This window comes from Aquila chrysaetos, chromosome 24, assembly GCF_900496995.4.
Source record: "Aquila chrysaetos chrysaetos chromosome 24, bAquChr1.4, whole genome shotgun sequence".
NCBI classification, from domain to species: domain Eukaryota; kingdom Metazoa; phylum Chordata; class Aves; order Accipitriformes; family Accipitridae; genus Aquila; species Aquila chrysaetos.
In genome coordinates, this window is record NC_044027.1 from 276,706 (window position 1) to 288,780 (window position 12,075).

The 12,075-nt window shown below is 50.6% G+C and overlaps 1 protein-coding gene across 4 annotated transcripts; it reads left to right on the forward strand.

Annotated features, from left to right (window-relative positions):
• The first annotated feature begins 1,424 nt into the window (after window positions 1–1,424).
• On the forward strand, window positions 1,425–11,953 carry AMPD1 (adenosine monophosphate deaminase 1). Of its 4 annotated transcripts, none has more exons than XM_030001137.1 (16): window positions 1,453–1,532; window positions 3,061–3,072; window positions 4,932–5,106; window positions 5,616–5,781; window positions 6,892–7,054; window positions 7,284–7,503; window positions 7,934–8,063; window positions 8,340–8,534; window positions 8,771–8,902; window positions 8,994–9,157; window positions 9,291–9,417; window positions 9,870–10,033; window positions 10,426–10,546; window positions 11,026–11,199; window positions 11,391–11,501; window positions 11,716–11,953. In XM_030001137.1, the coding sequence occupies exons 1-16, from the start codon at window positions 1,511–1,513 to the stop codon at window positions 11,869–11,871; spliced, it is 2,232 nt and encodes a 743-aa protein (XP_029856997.1). In that variant the 5' UTR covers window positions 1,453–1,510; the 3' UTR covers window positions 11,872–11,953. The 4 variants fall into 4 exon arrangements, with proteins under 4 accessions (XP_029857000.1, XP_029856997.1, XP_029856999.1 ...); XM_030001139.1 differs by having other exon boundaries at window positions 1,459–1,532; window positions 3,064–3,072; XM_030001140.1 differs by lacking the exon at window positions 3,061–3,072 and having other exon boundaries at window positions 1,425–1,532.
• Window positions 11,954–12,075: the final 122 nt, after the last annotated feature.

A 12,075-nucleotide genomic window follows, 5' to 3' on the forward strand; every position in this document is an offset into this window, starting at 1 on the left:
CAGAGAGAGTTTCTGGATGCCCTGGAAGTTATCTGAACTGGAGATGCTGTGCCATTTGACTTCACTGACTAGTTGTGCCACAAGCTTCCCATGCACCTATGGACAAAATCTATGACTTGTTATTTCTAGCTCTGTATCTTAGGCAAGTAACTTTCACTGATTGCAGCTGCCTTCTGGGACAAGGCCTTTTCATAGCTGTTCCTACAAAATATAGCACAGGAAGCCCTTACATGCATGTGTAATTCCAGACAATGTTGTCTTTTCCAGGGGTGCTGATTTTTCCGTTCCCTTCAATGTTATGACCAAAGTCAACTTTTAAATCAGCAGCAAGACTGTGCTGACTATAGCCTGAATGCTTTGCTTGACTTGTCCTGATTTCAGTGCAGTTTTTCAACTCCATCAAGAAGTGAAGTATAAACAAACAGGAAAAGACTCTGTTTCAAATCAAAACTATTGTATCCTTCTGACCTGTTTAGGCTTACCACTTCCCATCAGGAAGCTGAGTCAGAAGCTCAGAGTTACCCTGGCAACATGCAGGGCACTACAAATTCCGGCCATTTTCTTCAGACAGGAGGTGTTTTCCAACTTCATGTGAGAGATTTGAAGTAGGTTTGAGGAGACCCTGAAGGACTGGGTACAGCCCTCAACACCTGTATGTTAGAAAGAATCTACTTAAAACAAGCCAAGAGGTACTTCCCAAACTGATACCCTGCTCTGCCAAATCCAAGACACCATGTGCAGCTTAAGGGAGAAGTTTCTTGCCACACCTTGGATTGTACTAAGTGCTGGTCTCTGTCAGGTATGCCTTGGTTATGGCTCACCGCATACAGAACTGAGTATCGCCTTACTATTATGATACAAAGTTTTATAAAGGCAATTCCTGAAAAGCTCAGGAACAAAATATATAGTTCCTTGCACTTCCCTTTTGTTTGATTCAGCTGGGAAGATGCGAGGACATCTGTGCAACTCCTGTTGCTAAAATCCAGTCTGTCAACTAGACCCCTCACTCAGGAAAAATCTTCTCTGAATAGCACAGTGGTTGGTGAGAGCACATCATTTGTACCTATCCACAGCTCCTGTTCAGATGAAAACATCATCCATGTGCCTTAGGGATTTCCTTTAAACCTTTGGTTCAGCACATAAGACATCAGTTTTAGTCTCTCTTAAAAGACTGACTTCCACAGTCGACTTTAGAAAGGTGCATCTGTCCTGAGAAGTAGTAATCTGGCCAGACAACAGGTGAAACTCTACTAAATGTAAAACGAAAGCCTAAGGGAAAAAAAAAAAAAGTTAAATTTGAGCCCTGGTTTCACCTGTTTCAGTGCAAGTGCTTGTGGTTGCACTTTAAATAGTCTTATAGTTGACCTCGGTTCTCCTTTTAGAGTGGGAGAGTCTAATTACAGGGAAGGGAAGGTGGTAAAATTAGTGTTAGGCTGCTGTGCAGTCAGTCAGCTACTTTTGCTCCGTTACAGTAGGGCATTACTTGAGGCTCTGCAAGCTTGCTGCAAAGATGTCACGGGTGAGAATTCCAGGTAGGTCTGAAAGCAAGTAGCGAGACAAGGAGCCACAGGGCAGGCTTGTAAGCCTGCAGCCTCTGGGATTTTGATGGTGTGGTATCTTTGCAGTCCAGGGGACCTTGCTGGGGACTTTGAGTGTTTTTCTTCCTGCTTGGAGTCATTTTTGGATAGTGCAGCAAAGAAATAGCATTACTGTTTAAATCTTGCTCTGCTCCTACTGAAGAAAAATATTGTCCCTCCTGCAGTGTAATGTATCCTGTAATGATACTGTTAAATCACTGTGGAAGGGGTCAGAGGAATTTCAGGAGTCTCTGGTCAGCCTCAGTAAGCTCAGAAGATGTGGGGTGCTGCCGTCCTGAGGGGATGGGGAACACAAGCTGGGCAACAGAGGTAGGGCCAGCCAGGCTTTGCAGAACAGTACAGAGGGACGTGTGACTGCTGTTACAGAGCCCTGAAGAGTATCGGCACCAAACAGTCCTGATAAGAGCATGTTTAGAATTGCAGTGCTGTGTGGTGTGATAAAGACACTGTCCTAGTCCGTGAAGCTAGTATTAAAACCTGGCCCTGCAACATCAGTAAGAGTTTGTTGACCTTCATGAGTGTAATCTTCATCCACTAAAGAGATGAAAGGTCAAACTAGGCATTTCTGGGATGCTTAGTTTGCAAATGAATACATGAATTCAAATGCCAGGAGAGTATGTTCTGCAGGCTGGACTTTGGGAAGTCAGCAGCTGGTGACTTGTGATGCCAGAGCTGCAGTCTGAATTTTCTGGGTCAGATGGAAAGGGCACGAGTTGCACCCCCAAAATGTTGATGCCACACTGTATGACCAGGAGTGAAGATCTGTGGAACTGCAGTGCCTCAGCTGTCTGATCCTGTTAGTGAATAATTGGAGATGTGACCATAGGTGGCAGGAGAATGAAACTTAGCATCTTTGAAATGACCATCCATCCTGATCTTCAGAAAGGATGGCGAGTCATGGACAAAAAATAGCAAAGCAGCTCCGGTGCTCCGAGTCACTAAAATATTTGCTTTCTTGTTCAGGAAGAAGAATGCCATTCTGCCCTCTTAAGTTGTTCCTATGCTCTTCTACATCCCTGTGCCTGGAGGCAGGTGTAGGGAGAGACCATCCAAGACAGTCAGTCTTATTAGATGACTAGGTATCTGTTGGTTGCTTGTAGTGTTCACTGAGGTGATCTAGGTTCTAGAAAATGCGTTCCCCTTGGACAGCTGCAGGGAAACCCAGAGACTGCTGTAAGGCGGAAGCTCTGCCAAAGAGCCTCAGGTTGGATGGCATCTGCAGTGTGGTTCATTTATGCGCACGCCACCGAGGCTGTATCGTGGAATAGCCAACGCTGAACTTACATCTTTATATTGCACAAAGTGACAAGTACTGTTCTTTCTTTTTAAGTGGAAGACTTTGGCTAAACTTGTACTTTACTAATCCCTTTTTAATAGCTGATGTGATGATTAGGCAAAAAGGCTTAGATTTTGAAGGCTGATCACATCTGTTTTTATTTTGTTTCTGTTTTATCTCAAACAGCAGAAGACAAAGGTGAGTATTGCTAGGCTTTTTATATGCTCTGCTGTGTTACTGCCTAGATGTGATCACTGGAAACAAACAGCAGTTACGTGATCATGGTGATCTTCAGCAGTTGAAGATCCTATTTTTCAGCAGTGCCAGCTGTGCCCCTCACTGCTTCATGGAATGGTTCTGGCTTTTTGGTCCTTTGATATATGAAGCTGCTGTTTGTTAAATATTGTCCTAGCACCCCTGAGCTCCTGCTTAGGAGATGAACTTTTTTTTAGTGGAGTTCTTTGTGGCAGAAGTGAAACATTTTGCAATTTCCCTTGCAGTTATTCACACCTTTGTTGGTTTTGGGGGTTTGGTTTTTTTTCCTTTTCCTTTTTTTTTTTTAAACAGGGATCCAGCCTAAAGTAACTTCTTTTGAATACATCCTGCTCCTAGTGGATTTGATCCATGAGGTGACAGATCCAATGCTTCATGTCCTTTATTCAGGTTGAAGTCCACAGTATGGTGCCCCTGCCCTCTTCTTCCTACTTCACGTTTGCTGAGGCCTTATGTGTCAGCAGAAAAAATTTCTTGTTGAGACACCTGTCATCCCAGAGTCCCTAACAATAATGGGATAGTACAAAAAAATGCATTTTGTCTTCTAAGAAGCATGTTGGGGCCCATTGCTGATACAGCAGCAAGCAACTTTTGTTACCAAAATTCTGTTTTTGTGACATTGCACTGCTGAAAAATGGACCTAGTGCCAGAATTTTCCCATGTGTTTTTAGCTCAGCACAAGCCCTTTTGCCTTACCGTATAACAGCAGGGAAAGGAAGCCTCTGTGTTACGACCCCCACTAACCCACAGCTAGGACCTTGGAACTGCAAATTCAGGGCTACAAGGATAAACTGTTTTGACACCCCCCCCGCCCCCAACACCCTGTGGGGAAAAAAAAAAAGGGCTCATTTTAGTAATGGTTCATTACTGAAAATCTCTTGTAGGTCTGGCACACTTCCACCATGCATGTCAGTCCTTTCTGCTTTGGTCCTCTTCTGCTGACCATGTCCTGTCTGACATGTCAATGGTGTGGCCCATCTTTCAGCATCGATCCTCACTATGCTTCATGCTGAGCTGCCAACTGCTGGCAAAACCTGCTCGATTAGTGTCTGTATGCTGCTATGCAAATGTGTGCTTCCGGGAGATGTTGCCAGAAGAGCCCTTGGGTTCTTCTGTTACGGTATTTTGTTGGCAATGGAAGGGCTTTTAACCTCCTTTCTCCTACTTCATAAGGCTCCAGCCAACCTTGTGTCAATGGCGATTTTCACAGGGCCGTTATTAGCTGGCACCTTTGCAGCATGCTGCACATGATGGGCTGAGAGGGGTCTAGTCCCCACGATGATTCCCTAGCTAGGAGCTCTTCAGCTGCACTGTGATGGTGGGAACTAAGTGCTTGGGCTGCCAGCTCTTTCCATCTCCTTCTATACCTCTGTCTTCATCCTGACTGGAAGCCTTGTGGAGTAAGTGGGTCTTAGGCTTCCTAGAGCTGTAAGGGCTCTGCCAGTCCTCTCCTCTTTCCCCCAGTGCATGCTCTCATAAATGCTTTTCCCAAGGACTTGCTTCTTTCTGGGCCTTTTTGCACTACTCTTGGACTGTGGGTGGTATTACCTTTTCTGGTGTACTGGGGGTGCCTAGGTATATCTCCAGCCCAGTGTGTGTGGCCCTGGCTCTGTAAGCTTGTTGCAAATTTTGAAGGTTGCTCAGAGTCTTCCAGGCAGCATGGAGGTGTATGTGTCATAAGGAAATGACAGCTGAGCATTAAGCTGACTGAAAGGGGCACCTGCCTGTTAGGGTGGCTGAGAACCAGACGCCTGTGCGACCCTGCACTCTGCTCCTTTTTGCAGAGATGGATGAGGCAATGCGCTCCTTTGCAGAGAAGGTCTTTGCCTCTGAGGTGAAAGATGAGGAGGTCAGGCAAGAGATCTCTCCTTTTGATGTGGAAGAGATCTGCCCCATCTCACGCCAGGAAATGAGAGCGTACATGATGCTTCAGGAGAGCTCTGGCACAACAGAAAAGCGGTGAGCAACAACCAGGGCAGTTGGGGAAAGGAGAGGAGCATTGTCTACACATCCCCAGCCAGAGCTGGAAGAAAGCAGGGGGAACACAAATCGAGGCCTGTGAAAACAGCTTACCACACCCATGGGATAAATCCTTGGTAGTCCCAGGGCATCTCTCAAGCACTTCAGGGTTTCCTCTCCAACTGTTCCCACTGTTGGACAGAAAGACACCCTTGGCCTGTTCCCTGGGTGTCAGCACAGCAATGGCCACTGAGCTGTTGGAGAGGGAGACTTGGAGACCTTTCTCTGGAAAGGTGCAATTTCCAAAGACCATGCGTGAAAGTCTGTGACTACTTTGTGTGCTGTAGCCTCTACTCTTGGCAGTGTCTGTTTAAGGTGCTCAGAAAGCACCACTGAGATGATTCATGTTGTGCACAGTTGGGACATGGCTGTGGTAAGTGCCCCTGACCCTGCACCTGCGTGTGGCCATGGAGTTGGGGCTGTTTGCCTGAGGCTTTCCTCCCTGGCAGGAAGAAGCGCCTGCTCCGCCTGAAGACAATTGCATTGGCAGTCCCTGTGGCTCAGAAGTCTATAACCAGACTGTCTACTATTGATGAGGTCATCTCTACCTCCCCCATCTACCAGACTGTGCCTGACTTCCAGCGGGTACAGATCACAGGGGATTATGCCTCTGGGGTAGGTACTTGCATGGCTATACCCTTCCCCATGCTGACTACCATCTCATCTAGTCCCTGCGTGTCCCTCAGTAGTGCCCAGTGTCACAGGAGTCTGTACCAGGTGCAGTGGGGATAGTCTGCATCTTCCAGCTCAGTCTGTGTCTCATGAGCATCTGATGGTGCCCTGCTGCATCCCCAGAGGATCTGGAGCTGAATTCCTTAGCAGGAGTCTATGGGGTGCTGCATGCTTCCCATGGGATTCTCTGGACAGAGCAGGGGGGCAGCACGGCAGGGTAAGCGATGCGCATTGTGTCACAGCCTGCTCCTGCTTGCACACAGCTATATCTGTCTGAGACCTATGCATGTCATAGAATCCCAGAATGGCTGAGGTTGGCAGGGACCTCTGGAGGTCATCTGGTCCAACCCCCCCTGCTCAAGCAGGGTCACCTAGAGCCAGTTGACCAGGGCTGCTATTACATCCTGTGCTCCTCCTCCTCCACAGCCTCCTATTATATTTGTGCTGCTTCTGAGATACTGCTGGCAGGTTGCTCCCTCCTGGGCTGGAGCAGGTTGCTCAGCTTGGAATCGCATAGCAGAGGAGCAATTAGGGGAAGCTGAAAATCCCTCCATGCACAGGCACATTCCTTCTGCCATGACTGTAGCTAGCTGCAAGTGCTGCATGGTATTCTCCCATGCTGCTCCAGTCTGACCTCTCTTGACTGCCCAAAACACTTGTCTGTGCAATAAATAAAAAATTCTTGACACATTGGGTCAGTGTATGTTGTTGGTCCTGCTTCAGTTTCAGCCTGTGCTCCAAAAATAGCTTTTAGTGTTTCGCCCAGTCCTGGCTTCCATTTCAGTGCCAACTACAGTTTGCAGTGAGGAATGTAAGAGGGGATGATGGCTGGAATTCATTGGTTCTGGTGTGAGGAACTTCCCTTTGCCATGTCTAGGACTTTGCCTATCATCCCTTTACCCTGCTCAAGCAGAGCAGTGGGAAGGAGGGGATGATAAGGTATGTATCTTACTGTGAACAAAATGGTCCTTTTTATGTCTTGGTGCACCATGGTATCTCTCAGGCAACTAGGTTCCAGTTGTGTGGTTGCGTTCAGCAACAGCCCTCTTGCAGGTGACAGTTGAAGATTTTGAAGTTGTCTGCAAAGGCCTGTACCGTGCCCTATGCATCCGGGAAAAGTACATGCAGCAGTCTGTGCAGAGGTTCCCCAGGACCCCATCTCAGTATCTGCGTGCTATCGAAGGCGAGGTCTGGAGGGCAAGTGACGCTGGCCCAGGTATATCTAGGCACCTGGAGGGTTTTCCTCTCTGGCTTCAGCATGGGGTGGGCAGGGGTCAGAAAGGGGTTGTGGAAGTGCTCCACAGGGTAGTCGTTTGCCCAGGCCTCCTCTTCAGTGTCACAGTGGCAGGGCTGTCCCTGCCCTCTGCCTGGGGTGGAGGAGCATGGCAAGCTTGTGGGGTTTTGGCTGGCAGCCTGTGCCTCATGGTATTCTCCTTTTGGCCCAGTGTTCACCCCGCCAGTGAAGGATGGACAGGATCCCTTTGAAACTGGGAGTCTTGCCGAGAACCTGGGATACCATGTCCAGATGAAGGATGGGGTGGTTTACATCTATGGAGACAAGGCAGCAGTTGGCAGAAATGAGCCAAAGGACCTGCCCTACCCCAGCCTCGAGCACTTCGTTGATGACATGAACTTCCTCTTGGCCCTGATTGCACAGGGGCCTGTGTAAGTGCACAACCCAGTGCCGCTGGGTGCAGCTGAAGAGGTCCTGCCTCTGCAGGCAGTGGGAGATCAGGGCAGAGCCAGGGTTGCCCCCTCCTCTCCCTGGGAGGAGGGAGGAACCTGCTGATGACACACCTGCAGCCTGCTGGCTACCAAAGTGTCCTTGGCCCTTGTTAGTTAGCTGTCTTGATTGGGGTCTTAAGCAAAGTCAGCATTCAGGGATTGGAGACATGCCCTGCAGGTATGCTCACACCTGGCCAGGCCTTCCTTCGAAGCTCTGTACTAGAGCCAGGAGAGGCACCACAGGGAAGCAGGCCAGGCCAGAATGAGCTCTCTACCTGAGGTGAAAGCTGCATCCCTGCGTTTGATGCGCCATGCCTCTGTGTTGAGGGGTAAGGAGCCTAGTCACTGTTCTGCCCTTTGCTTTCACTAGTAAGACCTATGCTCATCGGCGCCTGAAGTTCCTCTCATCCAAGTTCCAAGTGCATGAAATGCTAAATGAGATGGAGGAGATGAAAGAGCTGAAGAACAACCCCCACCGAGACTTCTACAACTGCCGGAAGGTAAATGGGAAGGCTTACAGCTGTAGTGACTCTGAAGACAAGCTGTCTTGGTGCCTTCCCCTCCCTGAGAACTGGATATGAGAGTCAAGGTCTTTGGCACCTACAGTGTTCCTGCTAATGGGATGGTGCTCTTGGCCTAGGCCTATTGTGTTCATCTGCTGGGCTCAGCTGTGCCCCTCACTCAACTTGGACTCACCTATGGGGTTGTTAGCCTCCCTGTGATGGTACCCAAGCATCCCAACTTGAAGCTAGATAGCTGTCCCTCTGGTTTCTCAGGTGGACACACACATCCATGCTGCAGCCTGCATGAACCAGAAGCATCTTCTGCGTTTCATCAAGAAATCATACTGTATGGATGCTGACCGTGTAGTTTATGATGCCAAGGACAAACAGCTTACCCTCAAACAGCTTTTCCAGCAGCTCAATCTGCACCCCTATGACCTGACAGTGGATTCCCTGGATGTCCATGCTGTAAGTGGTAGGGCATTTACTGTAAGACCACTCTTGGGTCACTGTCGTCCACCCCTGTAGGCATGGCTTTTCACCTCCCTGTGTACCTATGACATGTTGTGCATGTTAGCGTTTGTAGTAGGATGTAGCAGCTCCTGGCTTTCCCATTTTGGGTTGTTCGGATCAGTCCCTGCTCAGCTGGTATGCTTGGACCCACTCTGTGTGTGTAGTATTTGCCCTGATCCTCCCTACTCCAGGGGCGGCAGACATTTCAGCGCTTTGACAAGTTCAATGACAAGTACAACCCCGTGGGTGCCAGCGAGCTGCGTGACCTCTATCTGAAGACGGAGAACGCTATCAATGGCGAGTACTTTGCTACCATCATCAAGGTGAGAATACAGGGGAGGAGAGAGCAGCTAAGCACAGGTGCTGCTGTGCCCAGGGCCTGGAGGGTCCCCATGCAACTGTCCTGGTTTGCAGGAGGTTGGCTCTGATCTGGAGGATGCCAAGTACCAGCACGCAGAGCCTCGCCTCTCAATCTATGGGCGATCAGCTGAGGAATGGCCCAAGCTAGCCAGCTGGTTCAACAAACATCGGGTCTATTCCCCCAACATGAAATGGATGATCCAAGTACCCAGGATTTAGTATGTGCTGTGGGTCTGAGAGAGCACTGTGCCTTACAGTGGACTATACCTCATTTTTTATCCTGAAGGGATTATGGGGACAGTGGGCCATGTTGATCCTCTGCTAGCAGCTAATCCCTGTCTTTGTCCACAGTGATGTGTTCAGGTCTAAGAATTTCCTCCCACACTTTGGGAAGATGCTGGAAAATATCTTTGTTCCTGTGTTTGAGGCAACTGTCAATCCTCAAGCCCACAAAGAGCTGAGTGTCTTTCTACGCCATGTGAGTGTCACCTGATGATGATCTCAGGGTGTGGCGAGCGCTCACATTTCTGTTTGTGCACAAGAAATGGCATATTAGCCCTGACATGGAAAATGCCATCAGTGTGCTTGTGGCCCTACTGCCACATTCTGGGAAAGGGGGTGTGTGTCCAGAACTGCCAGGAGGGATCAGACTCCCTGAGCTGGCTGCTGTAGGGCTTTGAGAAATGCTGCCCACTCACCTCCTGGAGAAGTGGTTTGGTGTGAGCTCTATTTCTAGCCCTTGATAGAGCTTGGGGGTTTGTGAGGAGCAAGGTCTGCAACCTAGCCCCTGACTCTGCTCTTGGGTGAGGCAGGGGTACAGGCTGCAGCTGGGCTATGGCAAGCTGCAGTGGGGCAGGGTGAGCCAGCCTACCTGGGCATGATGAAGTGGGGAGCTTTGAGGCGCAGCTTTTTTGTTACCTTGCCAAGCAGATTACTGGCTTCGACAGCGTGGATGACGAATCCAAGCATAGTGGACATATGTTCTGCACTAAAAGCCCAAAACCAGAGCAGTGGACTTCTGAGAAGAACCCATCCTACACCTACTATATATACTATATGTATGCCAACATTGTGGTGCTTAACAACCTCCGCAGGTGAGGCCCAGGATCAGCTAAGGGACCTGTGAAGGGCTGACAGAAGGGGGGCTGCCTCATGAGTTGTCTCAGGTCTTTGATTGTTGGTGTGGAAGAAGCGGGGCCCTCCTTCCTCTGCCACCAGTGTAGTTTGGAGCTTCATGTCCCAGAGCAATCCAAACCCTCCTCAGTAGGAAGTGTGATGGATTGGGGTGAAAACTTTGGGATTGCAGAGATGCATCTATTGCATGCACAGAGGAGAAAAGAGAACAAGTAATGTGCTCCTAGGTCAAGCTGGATTCTTGGGGACCCACTGGTAGGGGCAGAGCTGGACCTGAAGTCAGGGGATCTTGGATCACATGCCACCTAACCCTTCTGCTTACCTGCTCTGAGTCCTTCTTCCATGTGCCTAGGAAGCGTGGTATGAACACATTCCTCTTCCGTCCACACTGTGGGGAAGCCGGGGCCATCACACATCTGCTTGCAGCCTTCATGACAGCAGATAATATCTCCCATGGTCTCAACCTCAAGAAGGTAAGTGGAGTAGTCTGCCACAGAGCAGCCCAGGCGTGGCAGAGGAGAAAAACATGTTCGCAGCTGGCCTCCACTGTAGCTGACAGTTAATTGTGCCTCTGCATTAGGCTGGCACAGACAGCCTGGCTTCAGGCAGGTGTTCCATGATTCTGTGGGTTTCTCCAGGCATGTTTGGGGATGTAGCTGAGAAACGTATTGAGATTTCAGGGGTTCAGCCTCGCAGAGCTGTCACTGGATATGTCCGTTATCACTGGAGCTGGCCAAGTTCTGAAATCAGATGGGTTTGAACTCACTTGGCCTCTTGCGCTCCATGTGGCCCCTGGAGGATTGCTAGCTTGCCTATCTCTTTTCTTGCACACGTGAACTCTGTGCACCAGATTTCCTGGCTGGGGCACTGGGCTGATCTGAGGAGTGACTCTGGAGAGGTGAAGGGTGCAGCAACTTTATCGCTAACCTGGCAACTCTGCTCATCTTTGCAGAGCCCGGTGTTGCAGTATCTGTACTTCCTTGCCCAAATTCCCATTGCTATGTCCCCACTCAGCAACAACAGCCTCTTCCTGGAGTATGCAAAAAATCCATTGCCTGACTTCCACCAGAAGGGCCTCATGGTGTCCCTTTCTACAGATGACCCCATGCAGTTTCATTACACCAAGGTACAGTGTGAGCTGATCACCTCCTACTGTCTGAGGTGCTGGGGCTGGGCCTGTGTGGGCCTCGTTTTTCGGGGAAGCCAGCAGCATTTGCAGAGGGTCTGGCATGCCAGGCCATCGCTGGGGCAGCCCTTGCAGCAGCATGGGCTGTGCTGGCAGAAGCTGCTGGCCTCTAACAGCGCCTGTGGCTGCAGGAGCCCCTGATGGAGGAGTATGCCATTGCTGCCCAGGTCTTCAAGCTCAGCACCTGCGACATGTGTGAAATTGCCAGAAACAGTGTCCTGCAGTGCGGCCTGTCCCATGAGGTAGGTGCCCTTCTGGGGAGGGCGGCCGTGGCCCTGCCTGCAGTGGTCCCTGCCTGCCTAAGAAAGGGGACCAGGACAGCAGCTCTGCCGGCGTCGTGCTCGGTGCAGGGCTCCTGCGCCAGGTCCGGAGGGAGCCTGGCAGCTGCCAGCGTTTCCCTCAGGTGCTGCCCGCAGGGGCTTCTGCGGTCTGTACCGCTGTCCTCGTCTCTGGCAGGAGAAAGCCAAGTTCCTGGGTGAGAACTACCAGGAAGAGGGGCCCCAAGGCAACGATATCCGGAAGACAAACGTGGCGCAGATCCGCGTGGCCTACCGCTACGAGACCTGGTGCTACGAGCTCAACCTCATTGCCGAGGGCCTGAAAACCGACTAGGAGCGGGGACGGGCTCCTGGACCCGGGGGCCAGCGGCAGCGGCGGCGGCGGCGGCTGGAGGCCGGGCCGGGCCGGGCCCGCCCAGGGGCGGGGCGGGGCGGGGCGGGCTCTGGGGCCGCGCGGCGGCCGCGCAGTAAAATCCCGCCTGTGAGCAGCTCCGTGCCGTCTGCGCGGGAGGGGGGGGCGGGGCTGCCGGCTGAGTGA

Excerpts from the sequence above, each read along its gene's own strand:
- AMPD1 (XM_030001137.1), top strand. The coding sequence starts at position 1,511 with ATGTCACGGGTGAGAATTCCAG. Across the intron at positions 8,064-8,339 it reads ACTTCTACAACTGCCGGAAG|GTGGACACACACATCCATGC; the intron begins GTAAATGGGAAG and ends CTGGTTTCTCAG. Across the intron at positions 10,547-11,025 it reads ATGGTCTCAACCTCAAGAAG|AGCCCGGTGTTGCAGTATCT; the intron begins GTAAGTGGAGTA and ends TCATCTTTGCAG.